This window comes from Chiloscyllium punctatum, chromosome 22, assembly GCF_047496795.1.
Source record: "Chiloscyllium punctatum isolate Juve2018m chromosome 22, sChiPun1.3, whole genome shotgun sequence".
NCBI classification, from domain to species: Eukaryota; Metazoa; Chordata; class Chondrichthyes; order Orectolobiformes; family Hemiscylliidae; genus Chiloscyllium; species Chiloscyllium punctatum.
In genome coordinates, this window is record NC_092760.1 from 42,788,651 (window position 1) to 42,810,088 (window position 21,438).

At 39.5% G+C, this 21,438-nt stretch overlaps 1 protein-coding gene across 18 annotated transcripts in view; it reads left to right on the forward strand.

Annotated features, from left to right (window-relative positions):
• Positions 1 to 15,462, forward strand: part of dagla (diacylglycerol lipase, alpha) — a 357,270-nt gene extending 341,808 nt beyond the window's left edge. For all 18 annotated transcript variants that reach the window (XM_072592163.1, XM_072592162.1, XM_072592161.1 and 15 more), the window contains one exon: positions 943 to 15,462. In XM_072592163.1, the coding sequence (XP_072448264.1) occupies positions 943 to 1,903 (961 nt within the window). In that variant the 3' untranslated portion in view covers positions 1,904 to 15,462. The remainder of the gene's footprint in view (positions 1 to 942) is intronic.
• The last annotated feature ends 5,976 nt before the right edge of the window (positions 15,463 to 21,438 follow it).

The following is a 21,438-nucleotide window of genomic DNA, read 5'->3' on the forward strand; positions in this document are numbered from 1 at the left end:
TGCGATGAAGCTCATATTGTTATTTATGTAAGGCATGTGTTCAATAGATTGCTCTAATCAAAATAGGCAAGTGCTTGGAGAAAATATGGGATGTCAAAATTGTATTTTTGCCATTAAATTTGGGAAATAAAATAATGCTCTTCAAAAATGTTTAAACCTGAAGATGAGTATTATTGTTGAAACATTAACAGTTATTACAGTCAAGCTGTAAAATACAAACTAATATTCAATCCTCTGAAGTTCTTACGTTAGTCATCACTGATGGGACAAAAAATGTGCATCATTATATTTAAGTATTTCATATCTATCCCCACTCTGGTGCTGTCAGGGCAACGGACCTCCCACTCCCACAACCCGCCATCTAGTCCCACCACCCCACAATGCTCTGCTGCCCCCTCCCCAACACTCAGTCCCTTGCTCCAGCTTTGCTTCCACTGATGGTGGATTTACCTTGTCTGCTTAGCCAGGCACTATTCTTTGGTTCTTTGCTTTTCAATTTGACTGTGATCTTATGCTTAAAGTCTAATGATTTCCTGCTCAGTTACTTAAAGAAAAAAAGTTCTTGTAATTGTGAATTACCAATCAGATTCTGGTGCACTGGTTGAAGGAGACATGTTGTTTTTCTGCATTTTGAACTTTGTTTCCAGGACCTATCCGTGGTCAGGTTCAAGCTGTTGTCAGAAGCATAGAATTCAAATGCCTTAAAATAATGTTGTCACTATTGGACAGTATTAATCTAAAAGTATTGTGAGCTTTCTGAAATTTTTGTTTGCCTCCTAAATGTAACTTCAATGTATCTTCAATGTACCTTACGGAGTTAAATATAATTCAACAGACTTTTAGTTAAACAATATTTGACGTAGTAAGCACTTGAATGCCAAATTGATTTTTACATGTTTTGATTCAGTATGCGTTGTATAACAATATTTATTGTCTTTTCAGGAGTAACTCAAAATCTGAACTGAGTTTTGAAGATCTTTATCAGACAAAGCAGAAGCCGTGCCAAAAGGACTCTGTGGAGTTGCTTCTATTGAACACAAAGGAGAGGCTGGTGACTGAAATAGAGGAGCGCAGGGCTCCTCTTGCCACCATGGAAAGTCTGTCTGACAATGAGTCTATCTATAGTTTTGATTCCCGCCGCTCCTCTGGATTTCGCAGCATAAGAGGTTCTCCGAGCCTGCATGTGGTCATGGAGAAAGATGAATCACATTGTTTCTACATTGATCCAGCAATTCCAGAGGAGAATCCTTCCCTGAGCTCCCGGACTGAGTTACTGGCTGCAGACAGTTTGTCTAAGCATTCTCAGGAGGTGCAAACACTTGAACCACTACATAACAGCTGTTATTCTCTACCTAGTCCCCTGCAAGTGGATCTTGGTGAGCAGGAGAACAAACAGGCTGCAGAGATGGAAACGGATAGTTTTTCAGATAAGTTACCAATAGAAGAAGACAGTAAAGAATGGACAGAGAGTCTGCGAGATGTGCCAAGTCCACAAGTGCTTGAATTTGCTGAGTTTATAGACAGCCTTTTCAATCTGGATGGAAAAAGCAGCTCCTTCCAAGATATTTATCGTTTGGTACTTGATGATAGTTTAGAAGAATATAATGAAATTCCCAAGTCAGTAAGTGAGCATGAGATCCTGATGCGAGCACAGTTTGAACCCAACTTAGTGCCAAAACCACCCCGTTTGTTTGTTGGATCAGCAGATGCTGGGACCTCATCTGGGATTTCTGTATCTCCATCCTTTCCATTCAGTTCATCGGGTGAACTGATGGACATTACTCCAACCTGCATCAGCAGCCCGGAATGCCTGACTATGGATACAAAGTTGAGAACTTCAACTCCAGCAGATCATCAACCCAATTCTAATAAATCTGCAGAAGTTATCATCTCAGCTCTTTAGAATCTCTGTAAAGTACATAACAAAGCATATTAGCATGCTGACTTTGAAGTGACTTTTGCTTTAAAAAGCAGAACAGTGAAACTCAAAAGATGGGTGCAAACCACTTGAGCCCATAATGGCATAATAATAGAACAAGCCCACAATAAGACCTGATGGAAGAGGAAGTCATGATCCTTCTAGCAGCAATTGCATTAAAGCCTGGATCAATGCAGGAAATGCAATTAATGTTATTGAAATCAGGCAGACTTGTGTTAATCTCTTGATTTATATGTGGGTTTTGAACAAGATGACTAGCAATTGGTTAACGATTGATAAGAGGGGACAGTATTACATTCCCTAAAGAGTATTGTTATATTTTTGAGATTGTTGGGATTTTTATTTGTAATGTAGTTTCAAAGCATCCAGATTTGAATATGGGTTTCACCCATTGCATAGTTTGCAACATCAGCTTGACCATTTTTTGATATGTAGCATTAGTACAGATCTCATCAATAGTAGGCATCAAGGGATTACAGCAAAGGATCACTCAAAGACATTTCAACTCTATCTTCACCATCGTGTTTCCAGTTTTGTTGGTGATAAATAGAAAACTAAATGCCATAAGTCTGAAATATAAACAGAAATGAAAACTGGTCAGTCAAAATTTGAAAGAGAAAAGTCAAGTTCATTTTGCAGCTGACACAGTCTCGGAGATTGGCAATCCAGCAAATTAATGTGGCAGACTCCTATGCCCATTTCTCAAGATGGTCCTGCACTCCAGTAATTTTGGTGAAAGCATTTTCCTGAAGTAGTGGCAACCTGCCAGAAAGTGGAGCAAGAGGCAGTTTACAAGTCTTTTGAGAACTCATTGATGTTTGGGATTTTGAAGATGAGTCATGGGAAACACAGCATTGCCATGGAGATGAGGTAGAGAGTGGGAAGCCAGTCAGAGAAACAAGAATCAGCCTTATACTAATTGGTGAACAGAATGGTAAGGTGCTCATGTGTTGGCACACAATGGTCACTGCATTGAGCAGAGCTTGCTGAATGTTTCAGGGTGAAATGCTGAGGCAATTGTGGGGACGTCAATTAGGAATGTAGTCTGTGGAACTGGTGGGAGGTGAGCCTAGGTCTGAGGCTCATTTACTGTGAGGTGGCAACGAGTGTTGATGAGGAGACATTGTGCCAGGAGCACATTGAGTTCCTTGCTGTTGTGGAATGCAGAAATGATGCTAAATGGCAGGGAGAACGTAAAGATGCTGTCCTGGCCAGAGTTCGCAGGTATCAATTGCCTCAACATGGCAGGGAGCATTTCTGCTGGAAATGCTGCATGTATTGAAACATATATTTACTAATGTGTGCACACTCATGGCAAAAGAATTTATGCCCCACTGGTTAAGTGAGCACATCCTGCCCATAGACAGTAGTGCTGATTTCATTGCCACTGGATCATTCATATGTGAAGCATTTCACAAGGTGCCATCTATCATGGCAAATGTTGGATGCCCTCTGAGAGGGCATTGGTATCCACTAATATAGCAAAACTGATGAGGCCACTTTCATGTACAGAAGGCCATGGGCAGGATGTCTTCATTTTCAAGGTGTGGTTGATTGCACCCACATGCCAATCAAGATCTCCGCAATTCAGCGAGTGGCATTTGTAGAAAATATGCAATTTAACTCCTTGAGTGTGCAGCTTGTATGAAACCACTACAATCATTTTCTGCAGGTGTGTGTAGGATTTCCTATCAGTTGCCAAGCTGTATTCCTCTTGAGTCAATAAGACTATAGGATACAGGAGCAGAAGTAGGCCATTCAGCTCATTGAGTCTGCTCCGCCATTCTCTGTGATCATTGCAGGTCTGAATCCTCAATTCCATTTTCCTGCCTTTTCCCCTGAACCCTTGATTTCTTATGAATTAAAAACCTACATATCTCAGCCTTGAATTTCTTTATTGAGCTAGCCTCAATAGTCCTCTGTGGTAACGAATTCCACAAATTCCCTATTCTCTGAGAGAGAAGTTCCTCCTTTTCTGCATCTTAAATGTGCAAACCCTTATTCTGAGATTATGCTGCCTGGCCCTAAACCCTCCTACAATGAGAAATAAGCTTTCCACTACTCCCTGGCCAAGAATCTCGGCAGCAGGTGCTCAGGCCACCAGAGAGACTACATGGATGGCTGCTGGAGACCAACAGTTATCATTAAATGAAGGTTCCTGACACCTATGTACAATCCAACAATGGAGTACAGAAAACCTCTTGCATTTCAGCTCAAGGGCTCCATAGAGCAGGCTATTGGACTCCTGATGATGTGGTTCTGGTGCCTAACTGATCAGGGGTAAACAGGGTGTGACCTTTCCTCCTATAAACTCCTTGCATGGTGATAATGAGAGCTTTGACCTTGTGGATGAAGATGTAGAGGAGTGCCTCATGTCTTCAGCGAAGGAAAAAGATGTGATAGAACATAGTGATCCTGTTCTGCAAGACCTTCTGGACATGCGGCTGAGCTGTCAAACCAGTTACCGGAATGGTGGAAGAGCCCAGACAGACCTATACCACATATGGTCTTTGTGAGGAAGGCTCATTCTGGCTGGTATTCATACCTCTGATAATGAGCGGCCATAAACAAAATGCCTTCTGGGTAGAGTCATCTCCTATAAACCCCTAATAATGTCTGAAAGACATGCTGCCACCAGCTGAAAACCCCCACCTTTGTGCCACATGTCTACTTCTTCATGCTCATGCATTAATGTCCTCAAATCAGGGGGTCATGAAATTCATGGTGTTGGCATAAACCATTTCATTAAATTGAGGGCCCATCAGTGAACAGAAGAATTAAGAAAAACACCACTTTAAGAGGGCCACTCCTATAGGGTGCTCTCTCTGTACCCTCAGCAGACTTAATGATGGAGGCAAGCTGATCGTTTTTCTCTGTATGAAGCTGAGCTGTCTGTGGCATCTGTGATCAGTGACTCAACACAGCTCCTTCTGACCTATCTGTAAAGGGTGCCTCCTTCAATATCATTCCTAGCTGCCCCAGATCTTTCAAGATGCATGTGTGCATCTGAGCCAATCAGCATCTTGACTGCATCAGGTTGCCTGGCCTAGCATTGGGGTGGCACAGTAGCTCGCACTGCTGCCTCACAGTGCCAGGGACCTAGGTTCGATTCTACCATTGGGCAACTGTCTGTGGAGTTCACACATTCTCCCTGTGTCTACCTGGGTTTCCTCGGGGTGATCTGATTTCCTCCCACAGTCCAAAGATGCGCAGGTTAGATTGATTGGCCATGCTAAGTTGCCCTTAGTGTCTAGGGATGTGCAGGCTTAGTCATGGGAAATACGTGGTTACAAGGATAGAGTGGGGTGGGTAGGATGTTCTTTGGAAGGTCAGTGTGGACTCAATGGGCCCAATGGCCTGGTCCCACTCCGTAGGGATTCTATGATGTTTGCACCATCAGTGCAAATGATCTATTAATGCTACAGAATGTGACAGTATAGCATATCTGTATTCGCTTGGCATGTTGTCACATGTGGCTCTCTGTCAGTTGGTCAGTCTTCCAATGGAGCAACTTGTATTCTATGATGGCTGTAACATTGCAAAATATGTCTCTTGGAATCCTCCATTCTCTGCCCAATGCTGTACACTGCATCAGGGCATACTTTCAGCTTTCTGCTCCAGAAAAGCGCATGTTTTATGCGATCCTTGAGGCTCTGCATCTGCATCTAGCTAACCATAAGTGGGTCTGATTTCCATCCTTGAAGGGGGACTGCTCAGATCAGCTTCAGCCTCCATCACCATTTCCTTCATATTTGAAATGCTGGTCCCCATTTGTCACCAATTCTAAACCATTATGCCCCACCAGTCAGGATGCTTCTGGACCAATACTGTGAAAGTGTTGTCTCAGGTGCAGTTTTGTCCTCCGAAGATGCTGCAGAGTGCATAGTGATGTTCTGAGGTTGTTCTCCTCAGCTTTCTTCTATTAATAGTTGCTTCTGCAGAGATAGAACTGCCATGATAGCTAATACATTGAGCATGCAATCAAACAACGAGAATGGAGCCCTATCTTTATCACATGGAAATGATATGATGCTTTCTCTGTGTGCTAAGCATATAGCCATCTCATTCTCACAGATCTAATCACTCTCTTCCATGGTTGTCAGTATGTGCACCATTGGTCTCCTTTTCCATATACCATGTTCTTTTTTTTCTTACACAGTCAGAGCTAGATGCTTAAGACTGTGGTGTTATAGACATGAGATGTCCATGTCTATAATGTTGCCTTCTCCACCATTCTTGTGATATGTGTGTTGTACATAGCTCAGGAGTGAAATAGAGCAGGGATATTCTCCAGTGTCCCTGGTCATGAGGCATTCCCAGACTGTTCTGCTCGTGGGTATGCTAGTTATCAACTGCAGAATTGGAGGCCGCTCACCTGAATCTAACATTGCACTCAGATTGCCAGATCTCAAAATGATGTTGAGATACATCCCACGTTGCACACATTCTACTGGCCAAGACATAAGTCAGCTCCATCTATGCCTGTTTGTCTGAGTGGCTGTCAATCTTCAGAAACCAAATGCTTCTCCAGGCAATCACCATCTCTAACAGGACCTTCAGGGAAGTATTGACATATCATGGGGTCACCCTTCTATGGGTGCATAACATACTGACACATAGCTGTATTCCAATCTCTGCCAGTACCCTTAGGTGTGTCCAGTCTCCTCCAAGCACCCCCCACAGAACTTACCAGTGGCACAGTAGTTAGCTCCTCCCTTCAAAATTGCATTGAACGTTTGCAGAGATATGGAGCAGAGTCCCAGAAAGGACCAAAGTTGGAATACCATCCTAGGAATGAAAATCTAATCCAGTATTTCAGGTGGGGTTCCTTGTAACAAGCAGCTTCATTATTTCAAATAACGGGACTATATCCAAATCATTAAAGTCTTTTCTCATTCAAATACTGATGGACCTGACAAGTAGTTTCTAACATTTTCTGTTTTTATTTACAGTTCTTTTTAAATGCGCCATGTAGCCTCAGGTGTAAGAAGAAATTTTGCATAATACTTTTATTAGATGAAGGTATTCTGGAGAAGGTCATGTTACATGTTTTAATGTTTGTTGCACTATGTAACTTTTTAAAGACTTCACAATTGATGTGCTTTCTTTGAGTAGTAACATTTATTGCCTGAAATTGAATATTCTTCTACTTGCTGGTCATATTGGAATATTCTATAGCTCTTTCTGTTTACAGCAGACAGTGCAAACAGAGAGCAAATTACTTCTAATCATGACAGATAAATTACTTGCAAAAGGCACCAGAATAAATGTGATGGATAACTAAGGGAACTGAGCATAGAAACTGAATGCTGAAATGTCGAGACATTTTGCTATCAAAGCTATTGTTGGTGACTTGAATTATGCCAATGGAATTTGACTGTTAAACTGCAGGAATCCTGCCAATTCTGATACCATTTTATCTCTACTGGTGGGCTTTCCTAATTCTGAGCTAGTCTGAGTTTGTCACTGTTCTATGGAGCTTGCCAATTTAGTGATTAAGTGCTTGGTTATGTTGCTACTGTATGCACTGATGTGAACGCAGTTGCATTTGAAAAATGTATGTGTGCAGTACTGTAGAATGGGATTTTTGGTGTTTGCACATTTTACCTGTAATGGTGATGAATTACAGGTGTGGTGGCAGGTGAGCAATGGGCTATTATCCGATGAAAACCTTAAATTTCAGAAACAATATTATTCTCTTTGGCTCATCTTGGCAGTAATTCAAAATTGTGTATTTAATGTGAGGTTACACAACAACAACACTAGTGTAGCCACTACATTCCAAAACAAAACTTTTGAAAGACCTTTTTTGCTGAATGGTATTTCTAAAATCTGAGCAACTTGTTTGTTGCAGGACCCCATCACTAAATGCTTTTCCATGCGGAAAATATAAAACAATTGGCTTAATTATAACAGAGACATGATCTCAACCATTTCATCTACATGACAATGTTTGGACTGACATTTCATTACAGCTGCACAGTTAAGTGTCAGCATAACTTGTTCCTCCCATTAACTCATGTTCTGTTGTTTCAGTTAAGTTGTAAGAATGTGAACATCTCCTGAGTCAATGCCACTCAGCTGTTGCTTTTCCACAGACAATCCTACAGAAGAAAAATAAATTAAATGGCATTCAAATTAAAGGTAACCTTAATATTTTGAATATTTTGGAGACTTCAATAAACAACTGTAATAGCATTTCAACTGGGCAAGCTCAGTTTTCAATGGATATGAATCAATTTCACAAAACATCCCCTAATTCAGGGATAGTCTGCTCCGAATTAACCATCTCACTCAGTGGCTACACGATGACTAGATGGCAAAATGGAAAACCATTAACATTTGTATAAAAGATGGGCTTTCCTCAGGTTGATGTAAAATTATATTTCTGAGAGACAACAGAGGTAGATTTACTCTGCATCTAATCTTACTATACCTGACCAGCATGTCTGAAATTAAAAGTTGTTTTTCTCAAAACAAATATCCCTTACACTGATGTGAGCAAAATTTGAGGCAAGGAATTAGCAGAGATATATGACAGGTGTGCCATATCTACTCATTTTTGCATAAGTAACAGTTTAGAGCAAATATGGGCCTAATCAAGGAGACCCTATCTTTAACTGAACAGTTATTATCTGTATATATTTGTGATTAGAAAACACTACATTAGGTAAATAGTAAATTTATCAATATCTTTCTAGATTATGGTTTACCAGAAATCCAATGTCAACCTTTCATTCTGGTTCACAAACCATGGATATATGAAGGAATAGCAGCCATCTTCTGCACTAATCTATTTGAATATACTGTGATTGTATATAGAGCAACACTGCACAGTCTTAGCAACTTAATAAACTAGAATACAATGGAGTTAAAGTTATATGAAGTAGTATTGGGAACCTCTGGAATTTGCCATCTTATTATAAAGTAGGAAAAGTTTATTGAAGAACATATTGTGCATCTACAAAACAATTTATTTGTTTAAGTTAATTTTTCTGAAAAATAGTTGTGCATAATCTTTATATAATAAGAAGCAAGCAACAGGTATGGATAACTTTGACCATAACCTGTTTGGTAAAGAACATTTTATGCCACTGCATGTAGCTTTTTTATGTTTAAGGATTGTCAAGTACATGTTCATTATCCTGCCCAGATATATTGATGATAGTAACAAATTACAAAATCATTTTTGTTACTGTGTGCAGTTTCTTTCGTTAATGTAGCTTACAGAAATATCTAACTGTTTACCCTCAAAAATAAGTTGTTCGATATTGCTGTTGCTATTCTTTTACCTAAGTAAGCAGTTTTACAAAGGAAATGGTGAAATGTATCGACCAGGAGTATGGTGCCCAGTAGCAGTACTTCCTACAACATGTTCCTGAGCCAGGCATGAGTGTGCACTCCAAGTGTAGAGAAGTTTAGGATTAGTTGAAAAGTGTGAAGTAGTTTTTCTTTAACTACAGTTGATCTAGACAGGCTAAGAAGAGATGTAACATCTCAATTAACCACCACCTCATTAACATAACTTCAGGAAGAATGCTTTGACTCTGCACTTGTCAGTGCTGGTTATGGTCAACATTCAGTTCAGCAGTACTGTGCCATTGATGAGCATATCAAGTAGGACACCCATGTTTCTGCCAGTTTTTCCAGTCTCCCCCTTTGCAAATTCTTCCATCTGTTTGTAGCATTGTAGTATATTAACTGAGAAATAGGGCATTTCTTAAAACTAAGGAAGATATATCCTAGCAACTCAGAGACTTAGGATTTTCTTACTGCGCATGAAACATTTTTACACCAAGAACTCTCAGCCAAAGATGTGGTTGTAAAGTCAGCTTATTTTAATTGCTTTTTAATCCTGGAATTCTAGTGTTTGAAAATAAAGTTTAAGATATTGCTTTGTCATAGTGACCAATTTAGCATGAATATCTGCTTTAGAACTAGCAACAAAAGTTGTACTTATACACTTGACTTACCAGTATCAAATAATCAGTTGTTTTACAGTTAGGAAAGAATGATAATATAGCTTTTAAATGTTTTAAATAGGTTATTAAAAGTTCCCATTCATTGTACTATAGCTGTACTGCAATATATAGTCTCCTTCCGTGGTTTCAGACTCTTGCTAAAGTTTAACTCGTATAATTAAAAGTTTTCCATTTTACTTTTACTTACCTATTCAGTGCCAAAACTGACAACTACTTATTGTGAGCATTTCTCTAATCTATTTAGATGCGCCGCCCTTAGGTTATTTATAGTACATATTTCTTAACTTTATTATTGTTTGGATTAGAGTAATATATAAAAATAAGTTTGAACTAGTATGCTTTATAATTTGTCATCTCCTAGTTGCTTTTCAATGAAATGCACGGTTTATGAACTAGAAATAAAGATTGGAGCGCTGCATTAACAAAAGTTGTGAGGGTATATGGAACTTCTGAACTTGACACAGCAAAATGCTGCTGAGCTTAGCACGCATTTTTATCTGAGAACATTCTTTAAGTATTATTTATATTCTCCCTCATGCAATATCTTAATCTTTTATTATGATAAAATATTCTATACTTTGAGTTGTATTTGCTTTTATGGAAATAGTCCTGATATTTAACTGCTGATATCAGAGCTTCACTGTTCCAACATTGTCACTTTTTCACGTGTAAGTTATCCCTTGATTAGAAATGTAAGGCCACAAACATCATATGAAGGTATACCATGTATCTTGTTTACAGTTCCAGTTCGAAGAAACTATCTTGATGATATATTTGCCTTGAACTAATGCCTGCATCCATTCATAACAGGCTGCAAAATCCAATTGCACTGAGAAAATCATCCCTCAAGTTAACATTTTCCGTAGGAATCCTGACCTTTCAAAAAAAAAGATGAAGGTTACAGCTTGCCTATGGTCTTTCAACCATTAAAATAGTGAAAAACTGAGAAGCTTGTGCCAAAATTTCCAATGCTCTTCCAGTGGCCAAGGTTATTTACTAGTCACACAGCTTTATAAATGTTGGCCCTCAGAAAACTTCATATGGTACAATGTAAGCAATAATTCTAATTACTGCTTACATTGGCCAGAATCATGAGTCTCTGGCATCCCATTAATGTGGTTTTATAACGACAAACTTTCACCAGGGCTGATCCAAGTACATAGTTGTAGTTCAAATTGGAATCATATTTACAGATGAGAACTGTTGAACAGCATTGTATTATATTCAGATTAACACCAAAAATGTTTAAAAATTCATTTTGAGGTCATGATTGTACGATACAGTAAATAATTTTTTAAATCGGGGAATCAAAGAAATAAGATTTAAGCTGCCGTTCTCTTGGAGTAAAGCTCATACAAAGCTTTGAAAAATATTATTTTCCATCGTCGAAGATTAATTTCAAATAGGAACTTTAGAGAATGCTACACACATTGGTTCTGAAGGAGGTAATTTTAAAGGTAAGTTAGTTTGCAACAATTACAAACTGAACTCCTACTTGGATAGTTTATAAAATTGAAGATTTGAAGAACAATCACATTCTTATTATCACTGTTATCATCAATTAATATTTAGCAAACTGTTAGGACTTCCATTGGGAAACAAAATTTTGTAACATTGAAAGTCAGTTGGCTGTCCATGCTTTGCGAAGAAATATTTGTTTAATAACATAGATGAGTAAGCTTTGATAATCCAGTTTGTGGATGCTCCTGAAAATGGTGGTGTTATGCTGTGAGATTTGATGTGTGATCAGATTCTCACATCAGCCATCCCATTTTCAAATATTTGGGCTGGAAATGGTCATACATGGCATCAAGCTGAAGGGTTTTATTTTTCTGTGGTTTGGAAGGATAATTTGTGACTGAATTCACATATGCTTGTTTTAATTAGCTTTCCTGGCAGCGTTCGCAGAGGTTAATGAGGTAATTTTATTTAGCTGTCCCATAAGCTGAAGAAAATAGAGGCCTTAGAAATAACTAGGTCACATTGTCCTCAACTCACAGAGCCAGACAAAATGGTTCTCATTTTGGTTTAAACTTTGACATATGAATCATTTGGTTCCGAGGATGTATATTAAGGACCTATTAATGAAGTTAGGTTTCAGCTTTCATAGTGAGAAACTTCACTTGACTGTTTGTTGAAAATGCATTTACATCAAGACAATCATCAAAGATTCAGCCAAAGACTATTAAGATTATTGACTTGAGCCTTCATCATGGTTATGCTCATCATTTGCCTTTAAAATGAACTGTTCAATCCAAGTAAAACAACTTATATCTTATGATGATCACGTTACTTTTAATGCAATGTGCCTTAATGGTCATAAGTCTTTTATGTGGCACCTTACATGGCTTCAGGGAAGGGAAAAAGCAGCTAGGCTTTCCAGTTCTGCTTATTATTCCATTATGTGCAATATGAGTACAACAGATCATAGCAAAACTAGGTTTAACTTCAAAACTTTACCACATCAAGAATCCAGAAGGTGCTTATACTGTAGACCCATATGTGGATGGTAATTTGCCAAGGCTGAAAAGGTTGCCATTCTCCCAACCTGAGTAAGTCATTAGAACTGATAAGAAATTTGAGGGCAAAAGTATATCTGGAACTTGCTGGCTGGTCAAAATGTCATAATGCAATCCCAAAAACATTATTCTAAATAATATAGTATACATGAGCGGGGACTTTTATAGCCTTAAAATCTCACAGACAGAAAGCTGCATAGTGAAAATAATTGAGAATGAGCCATGAGCAGTTGGAATCTACTTGATTCCACTGATTAACTAAAAGAAAATTATCTTCCTGCAATTTCATAAGATGGAGCAGATTGCTTACTAATTAAAGCAGCAGGACCAAGTAAAAGGTCCACCTTCGTCCTCAAACGTACATCTGAAATCTGCTTTTTTATAAACTTATGCACAATAGGCAGGTTTTATAAGCTGCATTAAATTTTCATTTTCTTTCAGTGGTTAAATGAAGAAGTCCAGTAGATTTCTTACTTAATATTGCTTTACTGTGCCACCTTCTGCTTATTTGAATGCTGCAGTTGAAGAAAATAGCAATTTTTGAAAATGAGCCATAATTTGTTGCTCTGGCAAAGACTGTCCATGCACATTAAATTTTAAAAATATTTTTGAGGCAACTTTCTGAATTGTACCATTATAAATTCATATTAAGGGAAAGAGAACATCTAGAAATTGGTAAATAGGCCAAACAACCCTTTGTTACTGTTACCCATCAAAGTGAAAGTTTGTGAATTATATGTGTATTATTCCTGAAAAATATGTATAAGTTTGAATATTAAATGTAGTACAGGATGAATAATAAAGAGGTGTGAAAGAAGGGAAAATATTGCCAAAATTTTATGTAAATTCTTAAAAATCTCCATCAGCCATTAAAACCTGAGATTCCATATATATTATAATTCATTTTCAGTGCAAGTAGAGAGGATAACAGTAATTCACATTTATTGCTTTGGGCTGAAATGAATAAATCAAATTTTTTGCTGTGAGTTTAGTTCACGACTTCATGCTGATCATCCGTATTTCAGTTTACTGCTGGTTCTTAACCAGTTTTTTATTCTGATTCTTTTGGATCTGTGCAAATAGGTTCAGATTAGCTCAGCATTTTAATGAAAAACCATTGAGATTCTGTTTTGGTAAATCTAATGGCCAAGTAGCACATCTAGGGAACAAACTTTGAGATTTTTGTGTACAACCACATACTTGTTCTAAACCATGTGTGCTTAAGTAAGAGTGAATCTCATTCGTAATTTAACAGCAAATTATGAGCCATTGTGTTTTAGGCTGAAGGTCAGAAATTTAATGCAACCATTGGAGGCAGATAATTTGAAGCTTCTTTTTTACACAAAGTTCAACTTTTATCAATCTTGCTTGAATAAAAAAGTTGTAAGTTTCTGGAACCCAGTTAGATTTTGAATTGTCTGAACATCAGAGTTAATTAGCTGCTGAAGTAGATACTGTTGTTACACAGTAATTTGCCACAGTGCAGTATTTTAAGACAAAATGGTATCTCCAACATATTCTGCATCTATTAGAAATTTGTCACATGAACTAACCTTAGTGATGACAAAACTCTTAGCTATTATTTATATTAATGTTACATATTACAACTCTCCAGTACTACTGCTTCACAGTGCCAGGGACTCCGGTTTGATTCCGCTCTTGGACAAGTGTCTGTGTGGAGTTTGCGCATTCTCCCTGTGTCTGCACGCGTTTCCTGTGGGTGCTCTGGTTTCCTTCCAAAGATGTGCAGGTTGGGTGGTTTGGCCATGCTAAATTGCACATAGTGCCCAGCGCTGTGTAGGTTAGGAGGATTAGTCGTGGCAAATGTAGGATTACAGGGGGTAAGGTTAGGTAGAGATTGGTCTGGGTGGGATGCTCTATGAAAGTCCATGCGTACTTGATGGGCCAAATGGCCTGCTTCCACACTGTCGGAATTCTATAATCTATGATTATGTGCTACGTACAGATGTAAAGTCAGTTTTGTTTCCTAAGTTCACAAGGCCTGAAGTAATTTTCTATAATCTTGGTCACGCAACATGGAGTCGACCACATATATTACCTTTTACAAAAACCTGCAGACAGTTCTCTGATATCAAGGGTTTTAAAATGCTTTGTTTTGCAAGCATGCTTAAGTATATTACTATTCTTCCTGTGCTATCACAGGTATGTAATTTTGCTGCCAATGTTTGAAACACATGCCTGTATCATCTCTTTAGTGCAGTCATCTTCCCCTCTTCCTATGAACTGCAACCACCATCATATGACATGTTTTTTAATGGGAAGAAAAGTTGCGAAAGGATGTAGTCATAGTACATATTTTCAGAATAAGTTAATTGCAATGCGAGGTATCCCTGTTGACGAATTATGATTTAAAATGGGAATTTCAGATTTTAATCTCAGATTTTGTATTTCCACCATATTCATTTTGTTTTGTTTTGTGCTCAAGTGGTGAAAAAATGTTGTAAACAACTTAATGCTTAGAGGAGCAATGAAATAAGTGATGTGGGATTTTTTTTAAATTCTGCCTGTTTACAATTGAAAAAGGGAATTCATTAATCTACTTGAAAAAATGTATTTGAGATTGCAGTCAGGCAGTGTATGAAGATTCTGTTGGAATAGGTCATCTGTGCTTCAATTTAGTGCTGGTTATTTGCCCTTTTTTTAATTCTGACTCTTGGATATGTGCTGGTGGTTTCAGATAAACTGCACCATTGTATCTGCAAAAACTACTGATTGTGTAATTTGCTGTGTTTTTGATGTCTGTAAAATGTTAATGTCTAATATACATAATGATTATTGACCTTTATTCATATTCCTATAAAAAAGAAAATCCAGATTATTATAGCTAAACTAACAAGACTTTTAAAAAGCCTCTAGTGCAACATATTGCAGATAAATGACCATGTAATAATATGTTTAATGGTTCTCAGTTTTTAGCACTTTGTAATAACAATTTTATCCTGTATAGATATTTACCTCATTAAATTAAAAAAAATAAACTCTGGCTCTCATTTCATACTGATGCAGTCCATTATTTGTATTTCCATTTCCAGGAATGTCTTGGTTTTTTTAACTAGGAACTTATCAAGTGGCTGTAGTTAAATTCACAGTGCTTGAAGAGAGCTGGGGATCGAAGACCAGGAAATGTATATTTTGTCGAACTAGTAATTGTTCAATCATTAATTGCAATATAAATAATATTTGTATGAAGAAAGTTAGCAAAATACTTCAAAGTGTAAGCAGTTTGTGATCATATCCAAAATTTGGATATGATCACAACTACCTGAAATTAAATAAACGTATGGATGGTACGAAGCACTGTAATTGCCAGTTTTGTCTCATGTTTTAATTCCCATGAAGTTAAGTGACTGCTTAAACGCATTTTACAGTTAGTGTATAGACATGGATCTAATTTTAGACAAATGCTGCTTTTTCTTTGCTCCTTGATTTATCCAATTTTCTTTCTCAGATGTGCTAATTCTGTGAGATGTGACTATCACCTGGTACCTCAGTCAAGTGGCTTGTTTTCACATGAGCTTAGACAGTAAGTGCCTCAAAGCTATGTTAACCAATGGACAGCATTACATCAAAGTAAATTGTGTTGCATACCTTTCACAGGGGCATTTCCCAAGACAGCTAGTGATTGGTTGTGGGAACACTTTTAAATTTCCTTCCTAAACCTTTGCAACCCTGGACATGGAATACTGAGCCAATAGTAATTCTCTACCACTGACCTGGATGAGATTAATTGAATTTGGGATTTTCCTGATTGTTATAGTTCTAGCACAATGTAGTCACTCTGGGTCAGAGATCAGAAAGAGGAATAAACAAAACAAAGAGTTTATTTCTCATGGTGATCCCTCACTGTTGAGGTGAATCTTTGAACACAGTCTTTTTACGGGAGGTAGATTTAAGATTTTAGGACAGTATTTATTTTTCATTTTCCATGTTTTTTAAAATGAGCATTTGCATTTAAGGATACAAATATTTTCACACTGGGTCCCGATAGAAATTAGAGCACAAAAAAAGGCGATGCAATTCATTCTGCCACTAATTGGCTCTTCATTTAAAGCTACCTGCTCAAATCCTATTTCCTTGCTCATTGTTTTAACATAAATTTTTCCATGTTTTTAACTAATGTGCTGTATCACATTGTTAGTCTGCCCAAATACTCTCTTGTGTTAGATCTTATAATTGCTCACACCCGGCAAAACCATAACTATCGATGAGGACTTTTTGAGTCCTTGTTCCTCGTTTGTGGTGATCTAATATTTAAGCTTTAACGCTAGTGGCAGTTAAACTGAGCACAACTGATAAATGTCATCTAAAATACTTTATCTCAGAAAACAGCTGGTAAGGAGAAGCTGCTCTGTCAAACCAGTCTCATCGACACAGTGCAAAGATCTGTTGCACGACTATGAAGGTATTTTCAGGACATTGCTGCTCTTGGTTTAACAAGGATAGTCCATTTCAGCATCTGGTCAATAATGTCCTCAGAATCTTAATAGTGGACTGGTTATGGTGCTATTGAAGTTCAAGAGAAATTAGCTTGGTTTGTCTTACGTAAGGTGATTATTATCTTTATGAATTTCTCATATTACCTGCAAATATCAGCCCAGTCCCAAATATTACCCACATCCTACTTGTAAGCTGGCATGCACGGCTTCGCTAGCAAAAAGGTTTTAGAATGAAGATGACGTCTCAGGAATCATCAGTAAATAATCTTATTCCTGACCCTATACTAGAGGCAGAGCTACTGATGAAACAGCTAAAGGTGATCAGGTTGAGTAACAGTTGCAGGAAAATTCTGAAGGATTGTGGTATTGTTTAATTCTACTATGAATGTCAGCAGTAATAATTGGTAATGAGCTGTCAGTTTCCATATGTAAATGGCATAGTGAAGAATTATAATAAAGTGGGGCTTCATAAATGTCTATCTTTATCCTCAACTGAGGATTCCCTGCTACGTGGTTGACAAGGCCTTTAGCCATGTCTGACCCATCTCCAGTACTCCTGCCCTCACCTCTTCCCTCCCGCCCTCACCTCTTCCCTCCCACAACAATGTTAGGGTTCCCCCACCCCCCACCCCCCCGTCCTCAGTTACCACCTCACCAGCCTCTACATTCCAAAGGATTGTGAGCTGCCATTTCTGTCACTTTCAGTGGTGTGCCACAACCAGACGCATACTCCTCTCCCCTCCTTTGTCAGCATTTCACAGGGATCAATCCCTCTAGGACATCCGTGTCAACATTTCTGTCACAGGCCAGCTGGAGTGTTCTTATGCTAGCTCAAAGAACAGCATCTCATTTTCCACTTGAGGACCCTGGAGCCTCGAGGACTCAACGTTAAGTTCAGTAACTTTAGAGTTTGTTCCATCCCACCATGATTTTTATCCACACCCACACCTTGACACTCTCATTACGTGGGTTGCTTTTAACATAGCCAGCCCATTCTCTCCTACTCCAAGATCTCATTTTCATTGATAAGCTTCTTTTCTGTCCTGTCCTCCTATAAGTAACCCCTTTATGTGCCTGGACTTTCACATATCTCTCTATCCACTCACTTTCCAATAAGCATGTCCCCACCCCCACCACACCACGACCTCATCTTCAGTATAAATACCACTTTTTCCAGCTGCTATCAGTTTATGAAGCATCACTGGAACTCGCAGCATTAACTCTGCTTTCTCTCCACAGATGCTACCAGACCTGTTGAATTTTGCCAGCAATTTCTGTTTTTCTTTCAGTCATTGATTTACCATCAGAATGGCCTTCACTTTTGATTTTTTTCAGTGCCACTGAAGGAATGGCAATATATTTCAGTCGGGGAGATAAGTGACTTGGATAGAAGCTTGCAGTTTTCCATGTTGCCATGTATCTACAGTGCTTGCGTTTCTAGATGGTTGAAGTTGCAGGTTTGAAAGACCCTTTTTAAGGATCTTTGGTGAATTTCTGCAGTGCTGCTACAGTGAATTAGTGTTAGAGGGAGTGAATCTTTTTGGACCTTTTTCCAAACAAATGGCTATTTTTGTCCTGGCTGGTGTCACGTTTCCCCAGTGTTGTTTGAGCTGCACTTAGAAACATAGAAAAATACAGCGCAGTACAGGCCCTTCGGCCCTCGATGTTGCGCCGACCGAAGCCTACCTAACCTACACTAGCCCAATAACCTCCATATGCTTATCCAATGCCCGCTTAAATGACCATAAAGAGGGAGAGTCCACCACTGCTACTGGCAGGGCATTCCATGAACTCACAACCCGCTCAGTAAAGAATCTACCCCTAACATCTGTCCTATACCAACCTCCCCTTAATTTAAAGCTGTGTCCCCTAGTAACAACTGACTCCATACGCGGAAAAAGGTTCTCACTGTCAAGCCTATCTAAACCCCTAATCATCTTGTACACCTCTATCAAATCTCCCCTAAACCTTCTTTTTTCCAATGAGAACAGCCCCAAGTGCCTCAGCCTTTCCTCATACGATCTTCCTACGATGCCAGGCAACATCCTGGTAAACCTCCTCTGCACCCGTTCCAGTGCCTCCACATCCTTCCTATAGTATGGCGACCAAAACTGTACACAATACTCCAGATAAGGCCGCACCAGAGTCTTATACAACTGCAACATGACCTCAGGACTCTGGAACTCAATTCCTCTACCAATAAAGCCCAGTACGCCATATGCCTTCTTCACCGCACTATTTACCTGGGTGGCAACTTTCAGAGATCTGTGTACATGGACACCAAGATCCCTCTGCTCATCCACACTACCAAGTAGCCTACCATTAGCCCAGTAATCCATCTTCTTGTTACTCCTACCAAAGTGAATTACTTCACACTTAGCTATATTGAACTCCATTTGCCACCTTTCTGCCCAGCTCTGCAACTTATCTATATCCCGCTGTAACCTGCCACATCCTTCTTCGCTGTCCACCACTCCACTGACTTTCGTGTCATCCGCAAACTTGCTCACCCAGCCTTCAAGCCCCTCCTCCAGGTCATTTATAAAAATGACAAACAGCAATGGTCCCAAAACAGATCCTTGTGGAACACCGCTGGTAACTGCACTCCAAGATGAACCTTTACCATCAACTACTACCCTCTGTCTCCTTCCAGCCAGCTAAGTCCTAATCCAAACCTCTAATGCACCCTCAATGCCATACCTCCGTAATTTTTGCAGTAGCCTACCATGGGGTACCTTATCGAACGCCTTGTTAAAATCCATATACACCACATCTACTGCTTTACCCTCATCCACTTCTTTGGTCACCTTCTCAAAGAACTCAATAAGGTTTGTGAGGCACGACCTGCCCTTCACAAAACCATGCTGACTATCCTTGATCACATTATTCCTATCCAGATGTTCATAAATCCTATCCCTTACAATTCTCTCTCAGACTTTGCCCACAACAGAAGTGAGACTCACTGGCCTATAGTTACTAGGGCTGTCCCTACTCCCCTTCTTGAACAAGGGGACCACATTCGCTATCGTCCAGTCTTCTGGCACTATTCCTGTAGACAACGACGACATAAAAATCAAGGCCAATAGCTCTGCTATCTCCTCCCTAGCTTCCCAGAGAATCCTAGGATAAATGCCATCAGGCCCAGGGGACTTATCTATTTTCACCCTTTCCAGTATTCCCCGGACCTCTTCCCTACATACCTCAAAGCCATCCATTCTAATCACTTGTGACTCAATATTCACATTGCCAACAATGTCCTGTTCCTGAGTGAATACTGACGAAAAGTATTGATTTAGTGTCTCTCCAATCTCCTCTGCCTCCATGCACAACTTCCCACTACTATCTTTGACTGGACCGATACCTACCCTAGTCATCCTTTTATTCCTGACATACCTATAGAAAGCCTTAGGGTTTTCCCTAATCCTACCAACCAAGGACTGTTCATGTCCCCTTCTCGCTGCTCTTAGCTCTCTCTTTAGATCCTTCCTGACTACCTTATAACTCTCAATCGCCCCAACTGAACCTTCAAGCCTCATCTTTACATAGCCCGTCCTCTTCCCTTTTACAAGGGATTCCAATTCCTTATTAAACCACGGCTCCCTCACAAGACCCTTTCCTCCCTGCCTGACTGGTACATACTTATCAAGGACACCCAATAGATGCTCCTTGAACAAGCTCCACATATCATTTGTGTTCTTCCCTTGAAGCCTATTTTTCACATCCACACATCCTAAGTCATGCCTCACCGCATCATAATTTCCCTGCCCCCAGCTATAACTCCTGCCCTGCAGTGCACTTATCCCTGTCCATCACTAGAGTAAAAGTCACCGAGTTGTGGTCACTGTCCCCGAAGTGCTCACCTACCTCCAAGTCTAACACCTGGCCTGGTTCATTACCTAGAACCAAATCCAGTATAGCCTCATCTCTTGTTGGCCTATCTACATATTGTGTCAGGAAACCCTCCTGCACACATTGGACAAACACTGACCCATCTAACGAACTCGAGCCTTAGCTTTCCCAGTCAATATCTGGGAAGTTAAAGTCCCCCATAACAACCACCCTACTACTTTCACTCTTCTCCTGAATCATCCTTGCAATACTTTCCTCTACGTCTCTCAGACTATTAGGAAGCCTGTAGAAAACTCCTAACAGGGTGACCTCACCTTTCCTATTTCTAACCTCAGCCCAAACTACCTCAGATGGCAAGTCTTCCTCCATCGTCCTTTCTACCGCTGTAATACTATCCTTGGCAAGCAATGCCACACCTCCCCCTCTTTTACCCCCACCTCTGACCCTACTAAAACATTTAAACCCTGGAACTTGCAATAGCCATTCCTGTCCCTGTTCTACCCACGTCTCTGTAATGGCCACAACATCGAAGTCCCAGGTACCAACCCACGCTGCAAGTTCACCTACCTTATTTCTTATACTTCTGGCATTGAAGCATACACACTTCAAGCCACCTTCCTGTTTACCGGCACCCTCCTTCGAGATCGATGCCTTGTTCCTAACCTCCCTACACTCAAGGTCCTGTACCCTAA